This window comes from Antedon mediterranea, chromosome 5 (assembly GCF_964355755.1).
Source record: "Antedon mediterranea chromosome 5, ecAntMedi1.1, whole genome shotgun sequence".
Taxonomy (NCBI): Eukaryota; Metazoa; Echinodermata; class Crinoidea; order Comatulida; family Antedonidae; genus Antedon; species Antedon mediterranea.
In genome coordinates, this window is record NC_092674.1 from 16,014,931 (window position 1) to 16,028,343 (window position 13,413).

Genomic DNA, 13,413 nt, shown 5'->3' on the forward strand with positions numbered 1-13,413 from the left:
GAATATCATATCTTGTTAGTGCTGAATTCTGTCTATTTTGTGTCATATAGTATATACAGTATAATCTGTATACATATTACATACAGTGTAGAATAGGTGAAATTACGGGACCCACCGTTTATTCCAATTTTTAACATGGTGACGGTATTAAAATTAAACACTAAGATAGCAATTTCGGAAGGACATTATCTCACCAACAACATATTAACGTGTAGAAGAAATTTGAATACGTAGAATATGGATGCGTGCTCGTTTAAATGTGATGAACTATGCCGCATAATATCAAAATACGACTTTTTTTATTCAACTGGCCATATGATAACTTCACAACATCCGATTGGCAAAATGTTCACATTAATTCGTATCTACAGTCCAATAGCTTCCAGAAAATGTTTTAATCATAATTATAGCTTTTTATTCTTACAAGCTATAACAGATTAAAATTTACTGTAAAGATGAAATTAATGACCCTGTTAATTATACTTTTTAGGCATGATGACGTCATAAAAATTAAAATATTTTTAACTCATGCGTAAGATAGTTGATTGACCTAGAAAATATTAAAGTCTTGGAAAAAAGGGAATACAGATAGGCGTGATGCGCTCCATTGAATATGATGAGCAATAACGAAAGAGACAAAAATCCTATATTTTACATTCGTGTGGCCATACGATGACGTCACAATGTCCGGTTAGCCATATCGATTCATGATCCGATATCTACAACTCTTCAACTTCCAGAATATGTAATTAAAAAAAAGTTCACCTCGTTGTTTAGAATCTATGACTGTTTAAAAAAAGGCATAATTTTGACCAATTTTTAAACTTTTTCATCAAAAACGCACGTAAATTATCCAATTCAACGTGCCCGTATGACGTAGTTTTAAGTCGAAATTGTTTAAAAGTTGGTAAAAGTACTAGAAAAGGCTGAAAAAACTGAAATCACAAAAAAAAATTGTTTTCAACGCTACGTTCGCACCATGCGCGTAAAAAAATGCGCGCGCGTGGGAATTTTTTACATGCTTAAAATTACATGAAACGCGTAGAAAGTTGATTAGAAATTGATTTTTCGCATTTTCAAATTTTAAACGCGCGTGCGCGCGTAACTTCGTGTAAAACATGCCATTTTTTCCCTATAGTCAGTTAGCGCAAGATATAACTTAAACTTTTTGTCAAGTTTCATATTAAATTGTTATATGGTTTTCGATCTATGTTAAATACGCGAAATTCGTAAAAACGCGCGTAAGTCATGTTGCGCAACTCTGACGTCATTCAAAATAGGAGGTGCACAATTTCACATAAATGCCCACATGTTGACAAAGTTATGAAATGTTATGTTTACACGTTTTTGAATTACGCGTGACACAAAAATGACAGAAAGAAAGAAGAATACAGAAAAAAAAGATGATGAAACAGGACAGTTACAAGGAGTTATCCGCTGAATGCGGATAACTAAAAAATAAAGATTTCATACAATAACAATAGGTGATCATTTAGATTCCAAATGATCACCTAATAACAAGAGGCAAGTCATGATTCAACGTTTCGATCTTTATCTGATCATCATCAGGAAGAAACAATAATTCCAAAGGCAGACAATTATAACTACAGTCTATTCATAATTATGTAAATGAGATATAAACAATTAGCCATGCAGTGTGTTAGAAAGAAAATTTGTTAGGAGTAGTGTCTATATGTTAGTGAAGGAAGACATATTAAAATTGAAATTGTATTTAACTAATAAATGCATTAAAAGTAGACAATTTCCAACACATTTTTAGCTCTCTATTATAGTTTCTCTTTTGCTGCTCCATAGAAACACAGAAATTATTATTCTTTCACTTCAACATTCATTATGCGAACAGGGTGCAAGAAACATGTCATGTAAAAGCATCAATTTAAAGGATTTATTTGTTAATTTTTTATGCGATTGAACTTCATAAATGTACTTATGAGACCTAATTCAGAGGTGTGCTATTCATGATTACAAGTTAGTTAACGAATTTGGAGCTGAAATTTAGCGCAAGAATTGATATGTTTATAAAAGGAATCTGGAATCAATATTGTTGAAGAAACACTTACAAGTTCACTGTGATGATCTGAATGTAATGAACTAATCATAACATTATTACCATCAACTGTGAAACCGTTGCGGATATGTTCTGGAAGCTGATTTTTGTGTAAAGCTGTTGGCATCTGGGTCCCTTGCATGAATTGACTACCAAGAAGTAGAATATCTTCATTCAGTTTTACAGCTTCTAATCTCTATTTATGATAAATTTATTTTATAAAAAATTGTTTATAACAAAAAGATATGTGATATAGATAATTTAAACAAAATTTCACTGGCAAGAAATTGTTGGAAGTATGCATTGATTACCAATTATCAGAAAAAGTTATAGTAGAAACACAGCTTACGTCACGGTATTTGTACTCTAGATATATCCAGGTAGCAGTATTTGTTTGTAGTGTGCAGTAGGTATGCAAGATTACTTAGGTTTGTAATGAATATCATACAGCATGAATGAGTATACAGTGCAAATGAGGGGGATGTATAATATACAGAAAAACATTACCATGGATTGAAATAGACATACTGTAGATTATACAAGATGATGCTTTAATAAAAAAACCTTTTATAGTTCATTAGTTAGTTTCAATAATGATTCACCTTTGTTTCATCTAAGTGTATTCCACTTTGCTCAAAATCAAACAGGAACAACTGAGCAACTTTTCTTGATTCTTCATCCATTGAGTCCATGGCGTCTTTGCAATCTAACAACCTTTTAATTGACTGGTGTAATTCAACATTTGTATTTAACCTTGATAAGATTATAAATAAACTTGTTTTATTTCTCATTGCACCATTTCATGCCGAATAACAGTATTTGAATATATATTCTGTTAGAGCTAATATTTACATTGTGAACAATTTAACACCAAAATGAACTCAATATGTCCAGTAAATCCAGAGATATAGCATGTTTGTATGAAAAAAGCGGCCATTTTGTTTACACAAATTGCTTTGCAAACAAATTCTGATGATATCGAGAATCAAAATCCATAAAAGAAAAACTATAGAAAACATTGCAAGGTTAAACTCCTTGGCTGCTGGACTAATTATATTATTATTATTATCACTAGGAGCATTTTCAAAATGACACTAGGGACTTTTCGATTTGAGTGAACATGCACAAAGCTCTTGTCCACAGGTTGTAGACTGGTTTACAGATATATATGGTGCGCCAAGCTGTCATTTATTCAAGCAATAGAGATATCTTAGTTTTTAATAGAGATATCTTAGTTTTAAATAAAGATATCTTAGTTTTAAATAGACATATCTTAGTTTAAATAGAGATATCTCTGTTAAAAAATAAGATATCTCTAATTAAAACTAAGATATCTTAGTTTTTAATAGAGATATCTCTGTTAATAGAGATATCTCTAATAATACAGATATCTTAGTTTTGTTTCCTGTTGCAAAGTATGAAGGGAAGGGTATATTTGTGAACATGGTGGGAAGTGTGCCATATAGAATGGAAGATTGTCCCATTAGGGACATCCCAAGGTGTTTATAGTTGTTGGTTTCTAGATCAGACAGGTATAAGCTACACTGCTACAACTAGTATTGTTAGTATATTATAAAACGGAAAATAAAATTGTTGCGGAGAGAACCGATATTGTACTGTATTAATTTTGTGGAGTTTCAAATTGTAATGATACATTTAAAACATGCATCATTAAAAGGCAGATCCCGGCACAGATCCAAGGGATGTGGGCTCTTATACCGAGCATTTGGAAAGTTGAAAAATCTAGTAAAAAGAAGTGAAAAGGGACACCCATCGACATCACAAACGAACAAATCTCAAACTAGTCTTTTTTCAAGAATGAAGAGATTTATACATATCGGTCGAAAACAAAAAATAAGGTTTAATACTGTTCTACGACACTCACAATAAAATCGAATTTCTGTAATATTTTTGGAGAAACCATTCTCCGTCCTCAGCGGAAGTTGACTGTCTGACGACTGATTGACCCCCTACTTCTAGACGCAGATGGCGTCCTACTAGGTGTTTCTAGTAGAGAGTCATAGACTTTTGAATCAGTGCTCACTAAAGGCTTGAACTATGCTATTTCACCGCGATCTATTCCGGTAGAGGATTTTGTTGTTTCAACGGAAGTGGTGACCGCCTTCATCAGCAGGAGAAAGAGGAATTACGACCTAAGGTAATCAATATTCTCAGGCATGCCATTCCTCCAAGTAGCAGTATTACTCGTAATGAAAAACACGCATTAAATGTTTTAAAAAAGGACAATAACATAGTTGTTCTGCCAGCTGACAAAGGGAAAATAACTGTTGTTTAGACTCTGACAAATATGAGGAAAAAGTCAATGCTTTGCTAAGTGACAGCAACACCTATTCTAAGCTGAGCAAAGACCCTACCAACACTTATAGGAATCGTTTGCTTAAGCTTCTCAAGGAACTGAAAGAGAAAGGATCCATCAATCAATATTTGTATGATAAACTAAGACCAATTGCTTACGTGGTCCCGTGTATATATAGGTTACCGAAAGTTTATAAAAACTATATTCCACTTAGACCCATAGTGTCGAGTATTGGTTCTGTTTCTTACAACTTAGCTTGGTTTGTTGCGGACATTTTATCAACTCCTGTCGGCAAATCCACCCAACATATTTTAAACTCGCAGGACTTTGTTTCCAAGTTGAAAGACATTTGATTATCGGAAACTGACGTACAAACATCATACGACGTTACTGCCTTGTTTAAAAGTGTACCTGTAGCAGTAGTTAAAGATCTTTTGGAAGAAGAGGACATATTTAAACACGGAAGAAGTTGTGAGATTACTTGAATTTTTTTTAATCACCACATATTTTAAATTTAGAGACCAATTATACCAAAAAGATTATGGTTGCGCTATGGGATCTCCTGTTAGTCCAATCATCGCGAACATGTATATGGAAGCTCTAAAATCTCAAAAAGTGGTTCGAAAGTGTGGTTTTGGTACGTGGATGATACTCAAGTGATTATCGACAAATCCAAAGTTCAAGAATTTACTTATCATATTAAAAGCCAGAATTCACACATAAAGTTCACCAACGATCCTGAAAAAGACGGACAGCTGCCTTTTCTGGATACGCTTGTGAAAAGAAAATCAGATGGGAGGTTAGACGTCAGTGTGTATAGAAAACCAACCCACACTGACCATCTGGCTTTTGACTCCATCACCCACTAGAGCACAAACTTAGTGTGATTAGGACACTTTTTCATCGAGCTGATACTGTTGTCACACAACAAGTTGATAAAGACAATGAAATTAAACATGTTAAATCGGCATTAAAACGCTGTGGATACGCAGATTGGAGTTTTAAATGTGCCACGGTAAAGAAACATCAGACACCTCGGAATTCAAATCCAGATCTACATCTAGTACTAGAAAAATCCTGGTGGTGATTCCTTTTGTTAAAGGTATATCCGAGCAACTTAAACGGGTTTGTGGACAATACGGCAGACACTTTGTCAAATGCTTGTTGCTCCTAAGGACAAAGTATCCATTGAGGACAAATCAGGAGTAGTTTATCGTCTTCCTTGTAAAAGCTGTAACAAAGTGTAAGTAGGCGAAACAAAGAGAACTTTGAGGAAACGCATCAAAGAACATACTGCAATAACCCCCTCCAATCATTGCTGAACACATTAAAACCACAGGCCATGAACTTGATTTTAACGTCAAGGTGTTTATGCCGAGAGGACAAATTAATTCCCAGGAAAATACGGGAGGCTATTTATATTAAGAGAGAATCCAGTCCAACACCCGCTGAGGACAAAGAATGGTTTCTCCGAAAATATTACGGAGATTAGATTTTATTGTGAGTGTCGTAGAACAGTATTAAACCTTATTTTAATAGTCTTTTTTCCCCTTTCCGATTTAATAGTAAAATTAATGTACAAAATATAGACGGTCCAATATAATATATAATCGGTTTCATTGCAATGAGCATCGATGTGTTCATATTTAAATTTATTTTCGTATTACAAACTTCGAGATAACAATTATTATCATTTACATCTTCCACTCCTCCCTACTGACTGCACCTGCATTAACACATGGCTTATAAACAATTTTCTATTACTGCGGACCATTGAAATTGAACTTCAAGTTTGTTTTACCAAGATCGGCATTATCCGGCAAGCTATTTCACAAAAACGTATTCAAAATTATACATAGAAACTGCTTTCATCCATAATACGGTAGTGATCAAATACTGCACCATGGGTTTTTTTTCTCTTGTTTCAGTTAGAATGCATGGAAACATGTTTATGTGCTCATTATAATATGTGCTCATTATAATATGTGCTCATTATAATATGTGCTCATTATAATATGTGCTCATTATAATATGTGCTCATTATAATATGTGCTCATTATAATATGTGCTCATTATAATATGTGCTCATTATAAGCCTCATCACTTTTTTCTCAAACATCCTGTTTCTGCCTCTGTTCCCTTTTGTTTCATTATAACCTCTTATATTACAACTGGAACAGTGATAGATATTGCATTACAATATGTGAATTTGACCATACTTCCCTACTTTGGTCAGTTTGCACCTACTTTGGCCAGTTTGCACCTACTTTGGCCATCTTGCCCTACTTTGGTCAGTTTGCACCTACTTTGGCCATCTTGCCCTACTTTGGTCAGTTTGCACCTACTTTGGCCATCTTGCCCTACTTTGGTCAGCAGATGGAAAATCGTATTACCCATAAAACACTAAACTGGAAACAAAACTAAGATATCTCTATTAATAGAGATATCTTTATTAATAGAGATATCTTAGTTTTTAATAGAGATATCTTAGTTTTTAATAGAGATATCTTAGTTTTAAATAGATATATCTATATCAATAGAGATATCTCAATTAAAAATTAAGATATCTTAGTTTTTAATAGAGATATCTTAGTTTTAAGTAGAGATATCTCTATTAATAGAGATAACTTTAAAACTAAGATATCTTTATTTCTGAATAAATGACAGCTTGGCGCGCCATATATATGAATGTTTCAGTGAACTTATGACGTAATGACCTTACGTCCACTCCTACTCAAGCAAAAGGCATAATACAACTGAGTAAGTTCTCAAATTTGGCAGTTGACGTGCCAGTCGACACACACTATGTCATATAGTATCAGTCGTCGACATGGTGGACATGCAAATCAAAAAGTCCCTAATATTTGTCTACCTTTCTACCAGTGCACTTATTGACATACAGGTATCTTCAGCTGCTTGAGCAAACTTAGTATTAGGATGAGCCAGTCGAATAAAATCTGCCTTAAAAATCCAAATATAAAATAAATTTTTTGTTAAAAAATGAATAATATACACTTTTAATCTATTATATATGACTTGCACTGAGGAAGGGCTAGTGTTACCGAAAGCTCTGTAAATTCCGGCCGTTACTTTAACATTTAGATTTTGCTCTTTGCTTATTTTATTTGTTTCCATTGATATCCAGCAACTGCAATGTCATTTTTAAAGTTTGCCTTTTGATTTATATTTTAATAATATATAATGTATGTTTCTGTTTGGGCTTGCTGTATGCTTATTACATGCTCCTGGAAACTTTTGAATGTTTACCGAATATTATTATTAATGCATGAATGATGTTTATAGTTTTGTGATAAAACAACAAGATTGTACTAAATATTATATGCCAATATAATGTGTAAGTTTTTTAGGAGTGAGCGTGATATAAAGTTTTTATAGATAAGATGATGACCAGCTTTAATTAACAATTGAAAAATAACAAGGTTGTAGCTGAATTTCTAAAGTTTCAATTTAACTTGGGGTAAATACTACCCTGTTTTTGGTACAGTGTATGTATACATTGGTACTTTCAACTTACCAAATCAGCTACACAGCACAGGGTATCAGATAACTTGTCAAATATAGACACAATGTGGGGAGTTGTTGGAGCATTTATAGCTTCTAGTACAAGTTCCTCAGCCTTCATAATACATTTTTGCTGTGCGTTTTGGAATCCTGATGGTGAAGAAAGTTCTGGCATTTCAAATAATCCCTTAAATTAATGAAAAAAAGTGTAATGAATGTTAAACTGGTAATATTGAAAGTACTGTAATTTTCTATTCCAGCCTGCAATCAAGGAATGTTATTTGTATGGGGGAGGGGAATATGTACATTTTGCGGGGGTAGCCAGGAACAACAATAGGCTGGACACACCAAACACACTCACCCCTAGATATGGGGGTAGCCAGGAACAACAATAGGCTGGACACATCAAACACACTCACCCCTAGATATGGGCCTGCTATTAAATGGATTTCTTTCTCTATAAACAGTGAACAAAATATGAAGTTTGTTTCATACCACTTTTGACTTTCCCAAGTTAATTTTCCATTTTGTTTTCAAATTAAAAGCTGATGCAAGAGGTGACCACGTAACCACACTTTTTCTAGTACATCTTCCTACTAAATACGCGTGCCAAATATGTTTTTCAAAGCATCTTAGACTGGGAAAAAATAGTCTATTTGATGACATCATAATTTGATCAAGTTTCTTCTATACCTGGAATAAAAGTAAAAGATTCTCAAAATTACAAACAAACAGGAGTTATCTATGTAGCTAGCAATAAATGTTGTAATTTGTTACTATCCTTTCATTTCAGGGGCAGATTTAGGAGGGGGTGCCGCACCGGCCACGCCTTGTAATATATATATTATATATTATGCACCCATTTACATACGATTTTATCAACGATTTTACAGGAAAAGGGGGTACAAATCTACATTAAAAATCGTTGAAATCTTCAATTTCTTTTTTTAAGTTGAACCGAGTTCAATTTCAACGTTACGATCGGTAAAACTGACTGACCAATCAAATAGTTCATAAATTACGTCATCACAGTTTTTGAAAAAATACGTACGCATTGACAATTCTTGATTTTTTACAATGCGACAATGTTTTTTGTACTCTGATTGTAGTCTGATATCTAAAAATAACAGGTGTAAGTAAAACTAAATTTTAATATAAAAAAAATTTAATTTAATGTTTGTCTTTTAGTATAAAGCCTAGATTAAGATATCACCGAAAACATGTCCTAGGCCGGCTGGGTTGAAGCATCAAAACCTTAAAATGTTTCAATTTTCAAACGGGCCCGGCTGCGCGTGACCGGCCTTGGGTTTGCAAAACTTAACGTCAATGTGTCCCAGCAACGTCGAAAGAACCAAGAAACCATTAATGATCGCGTAAAAAATGTGTAAAAATTTGCGATGGGAAAACAAGATTTAGGCTATTGGCGCAAAAAAAAAACAGTTCCGTATTAAATTAAATTTTGTTTGTTTTTGTTACATGGCAAAATTAAATTTTGCCAAGTATAGTATTTACTTTGTTTGTATATATGTACAGTATGTATATGTGTATGTTATGTAAGTACCGTACTGACACGGGTATAAGCCCACCCTTCTTGAACATGAATTCACATCAAGTTTAGTGGGGGGGAGCTTATACCCGAGAATCCAAAAATGCAGATCGTCAAAAACATCTCCTTTGGCCATCTCCCTTGCAGCGGAGCAGGGTCAGTAGGTGGGGCCTAGGTACTTTAGTTTACAGTGGATTGATATCGCAATTGCAGATGTCTTTTGTGACTGTGTTGTTGAATTTACCATCGAGTCAAATATCTGAGCGGTTAAGGCATGGGCGCCGTTCACCTAAGGAGCCAATGGTATCGGCATGAGTTTGAGGCCGACTCGCTCCTAGTTCCGGTGGTGGAATGGAACAAGTCCTCTTGAGTTTGAGGCCGACTCGCTCCTAGTTCCGGTGGTGGAATGGAAGTCCTCTTAGATAAAGACTATAAAGCGTATGTTCACTGTACATAATTTACCTGTTTGCACTTGAAAGAAGTCCTATGTACACAGTTTATCTGTGTGCATTTTAAAGAACCCAGTTTATTTTTGTTTTATTCATTTTCGACAGTATATACAAACATATAAAAAACAGAGACATTTTTTCATATAACTAAAAAATACGGAACTTTCGCCAATGAGCTATACTCAACACGATTATGAGATCATGAATATAAAAATATATGAATATATAATACATAAATATACCATGCCTGAGAGAGACAAAGCAATATTAAAAAGCTGTCACAGGTAAATATCTGATTAATTTGCCATTGGTAATCCTTGGCCACATGTGCCTAAATACACAAAATAAAAACAATCTCTGTATAAATAATGAAGGATGAAGTTTTAAGATTTCTATGGCTAATCCTGCTTTTAGTTGGATTGTCCGAATGTGGAAGAAAAAGAAAGTTATCGGCAATGGACGACGATACTTAAAAAATCATAGTGAAACTCATCAAAGGGTCATTCCACGTACCATGCGCAAACAGAACCGTTACAAAAAGATCCGCAATAACACGATATACAGTAACAGGTATAAAGAAAGATTAACTCTACAGGGTGAACCTCCAGAAATATATCTAGATGGAGAAAAGGTAGTGAAGAAATCACAGGTACAAGATATTGTTATGGACGAATATTTAAAAGCGAAGGGATCAGGAGAAAGGCGTATATCATAGACTTAAGAAAAAGTTTTCCAGTACTGTATTTCAGAATTAGCCGTTCACAACATATTAACAAAATGCACAATACATCGGCGCATGAATGTAAACAAACAAAGTAACATATATACCTATTACAGCTAAACACGTAATAGAAAGAATTCAGATACAGATCTTCTCAAAATGAGAACCGCAGCTACGTACAAGAAAAAATCTTTCAGATGCATATTAACTGTAATTGATGTCTTTAGCCGGTATACATGGGTACGTCGTATTGAAACAAAATCAAGTCGAAATGTGGCACACCACTTGTCATCAATATTTGACGTATTTGGTACTCCACTATATGTACAGCATCAAGGGACTGAATTTAAAGGAAAAGTAAGAGACCTGTTAAATTATAGGAGAATTAAAGATATAATGAGTGCCCCATACCACCCTGAATCCCAGGGAAAGGTAGAGAAATCTCATCGAACTCTGCAATGAAAGATGTTATTTGACGTTATTTCTAAAAAATATGGTGCAAATTGGATAGGTAAACTTCCCGAATATGCAAAGGTAATATTGACGAACCTAAAGAAGTATATCAAGTATGTTTTCTTTGGTCGATGCTCGGATGATGCATGCAGTAAAAAAAACAGTAAAACAAGAAATATACAGGAATGGCGTAGACAAGTGGCACTCATCAGAAAACAGGCTTCCGCCGTAACAAAACGGGCAAATAAAAGACTAAAGCGTGGTTCCCACTAGCGACGCGACGCAAGGACGTAACGCAACGCAAGTGAATTGACCAATCACAAGCGATGGCTTATTCGCTTGTGATTGCTAACTGTCTATAACTTCGCTTGTCATTGGTTAAAACGCTTGCGTTGCGTTTACGTCCTTGCGTTACGTTCTAGTGGGAACCAAGCTTTCGAGTGCGCCAGCAAAGGATTCTTAGGATACCAAGATATCATGTCGGGGACAAGGTTCTTATTTGATTAGCAAGTAAGAGATCAAGAGTGACAAACAGAATGACAATATTGCCTGGCAGAATTACTCAAAGAAAATTAAGTATACACAAATATCGAGTTGCCTCTAAACATCCCCGAATGAATAAAGCCTGGTTTCCATTAAAATTGCTACATTGTTTCCATTAAAATTGCTACACGCGCAGATGTCGCCGACGCAATCGGGAAGGCTCCCCGATTCATCGCAGTCAAATCGGCAAAGTTCAACCATGTTCAACTTTGCCGATTTTGTCGGAGATGAATCGTATAGGCGTACCAAAGAATATTTAGCGCTCGCGCACTAGATCCCCGATAAATTCTAGCATTTCCATAGAATCGCTACGCTCTGTCGTGTAGCAATTTTATGGAAACCAGGCTTTAGAAAACGGAAAAGTGGTTTAATGTGGTGAACATAACTGCAGATACTTTGTCTAATCAAAACAAACGTGAACAAGTTTCTTTTTTAAAAAGTAAACACCATAACAAATATTATATAATTTCAACGCACTTTTTACGGACTTTCCGTACGCCTTAATCCGACGGGAGATGGTAATTGCCAGTTTAGTGCTGTATCTGATCAATTGATAACAATGGGAATCTATCGATACCATATTACTCTAAGACAGGAAGTTGTTCATTACCTAGAAAACAACTCACACTTTGCGAACGAGAGGGAATGGTCGGCATTTATTACAGAAATGCCAGAAGATTGTCTTAACCGCATTTCAAGAAATGGAACTTATGGTGACCAAATAACCCTACAGGCAATTGCCAATATATTTAACATTTAGATATTGGTCATAAGTTCTTTAAGTGGAGGAAAACGTTGATTTCACCGGATGATGCCAACATTTTCACGTTCAATTTGCCATACCGGTATATTGTGCTAGGACATCTACCAGAAGGCAACGGTGAGCACTACCTGTCGCTTACAAACAATAATGAGGAAATACTTAATGTCATTTATAACAGTTCCCAGATTGTTTTTGAAGGAGACATGGATCATAGGCCTATTGTCGTAGATGAGACATCAGATCGAACAGAATTTCTATGTTTTTTTTCTATGTTTTTTTCTTAAAACAAATAACAATAAATGATACTTGACTTGATATTGTATACAGACGAAAGCATAATAGATAAAGATACAGACGAAGTAAACAATGAAGAAACTGAAAGAGCAACCGATAAAGATAATACTCATCAAGGAATAATCAAAATACATTGATCGAGAAGTAAACGATGACAGCACTGGAGAATGTCTAAACGATGTAAATATGCCTACAGACAACGAAGTAAATGAGGAAGATGTAGAAAACATATCTCTATTTGACAGACTACCCAACGAAATTCTCATCATGATTCTTACATTTGCAATGACCAATGATGTTGCAAGTAGACAGTTTCTGCCATGTGTGAACAGAAGGTTCAAGGCTGCAGCAGATAAAGCCATGCGTTACCTTGATGAGCTGCTTGTCTACGTCAACCCAGGCGTAGAACAATATCTAATATTACCAACCCAGGGAAGCTGTTGCTGATAAAGACCGCTGGAAAGCACAGTGGACTTGAAATTAACATTTGATCACTAATTAGTGTCTCAATTTGGTATTTTGCTATGGTGATATTACTATTGAAAGGGAGAAAGTCTACCAGAATGGTATACTATTGAACCTATCTTTTGGAGGAAAGGAAGAAAAAATACTATATAGAAAAAGCTAAATTAAAAAAAAAACTAAAAAAACCGTTATATAATTATGTTCAGTTTACATTAACCATCAGAAGTATATCAAAAGATATCCTTCGATGACCCTAATTTATTTTAACCGCA

The 13,413-nt window shown here is 34.7% G+C and overlaps 1 protein-coding gene across 2 annotated transcripts in view; it reads right to left on the minus strand.

The window, feature by feature from the left end:
* Positions 1-13,413, minus strand: part of LOC140048801 (mitochondrial intermediate peptidase-like) — a 32,364-nt gene that overhangs the window by 13,869 nt on the left and 5,082 nt on the right. For both annotated transcript variants that reach the window (XM_072093589.1, XM_072093590.1), the window contains exons 2-6: positions 8,403-8,600; positions 7,921-8,094; positions 7,258-7,346; positions 2,671-2,821; positions 2,082-2,264 (exon numbers count right to left, since the gene is read on the minus strand). In XM_072093589.1, coding sequence (XP_071949690.1) covers positions 2,082-2,264; positions 2,671-2,821; positions 7,258-7,346; positions 7,921-8,094; positions 8,403-8,576 — 771 coding nt within the window. In that variant the 5' untranslated portion in view covers positions 8,577-8,600. The remainder of the gene's footprint in view (positions 1-2,081; positions 2,265-2,670; positions 2,822-7,257; positions 7,347-7,920; positions 8,095-8,402; positions 8,601-13,413) is intronic.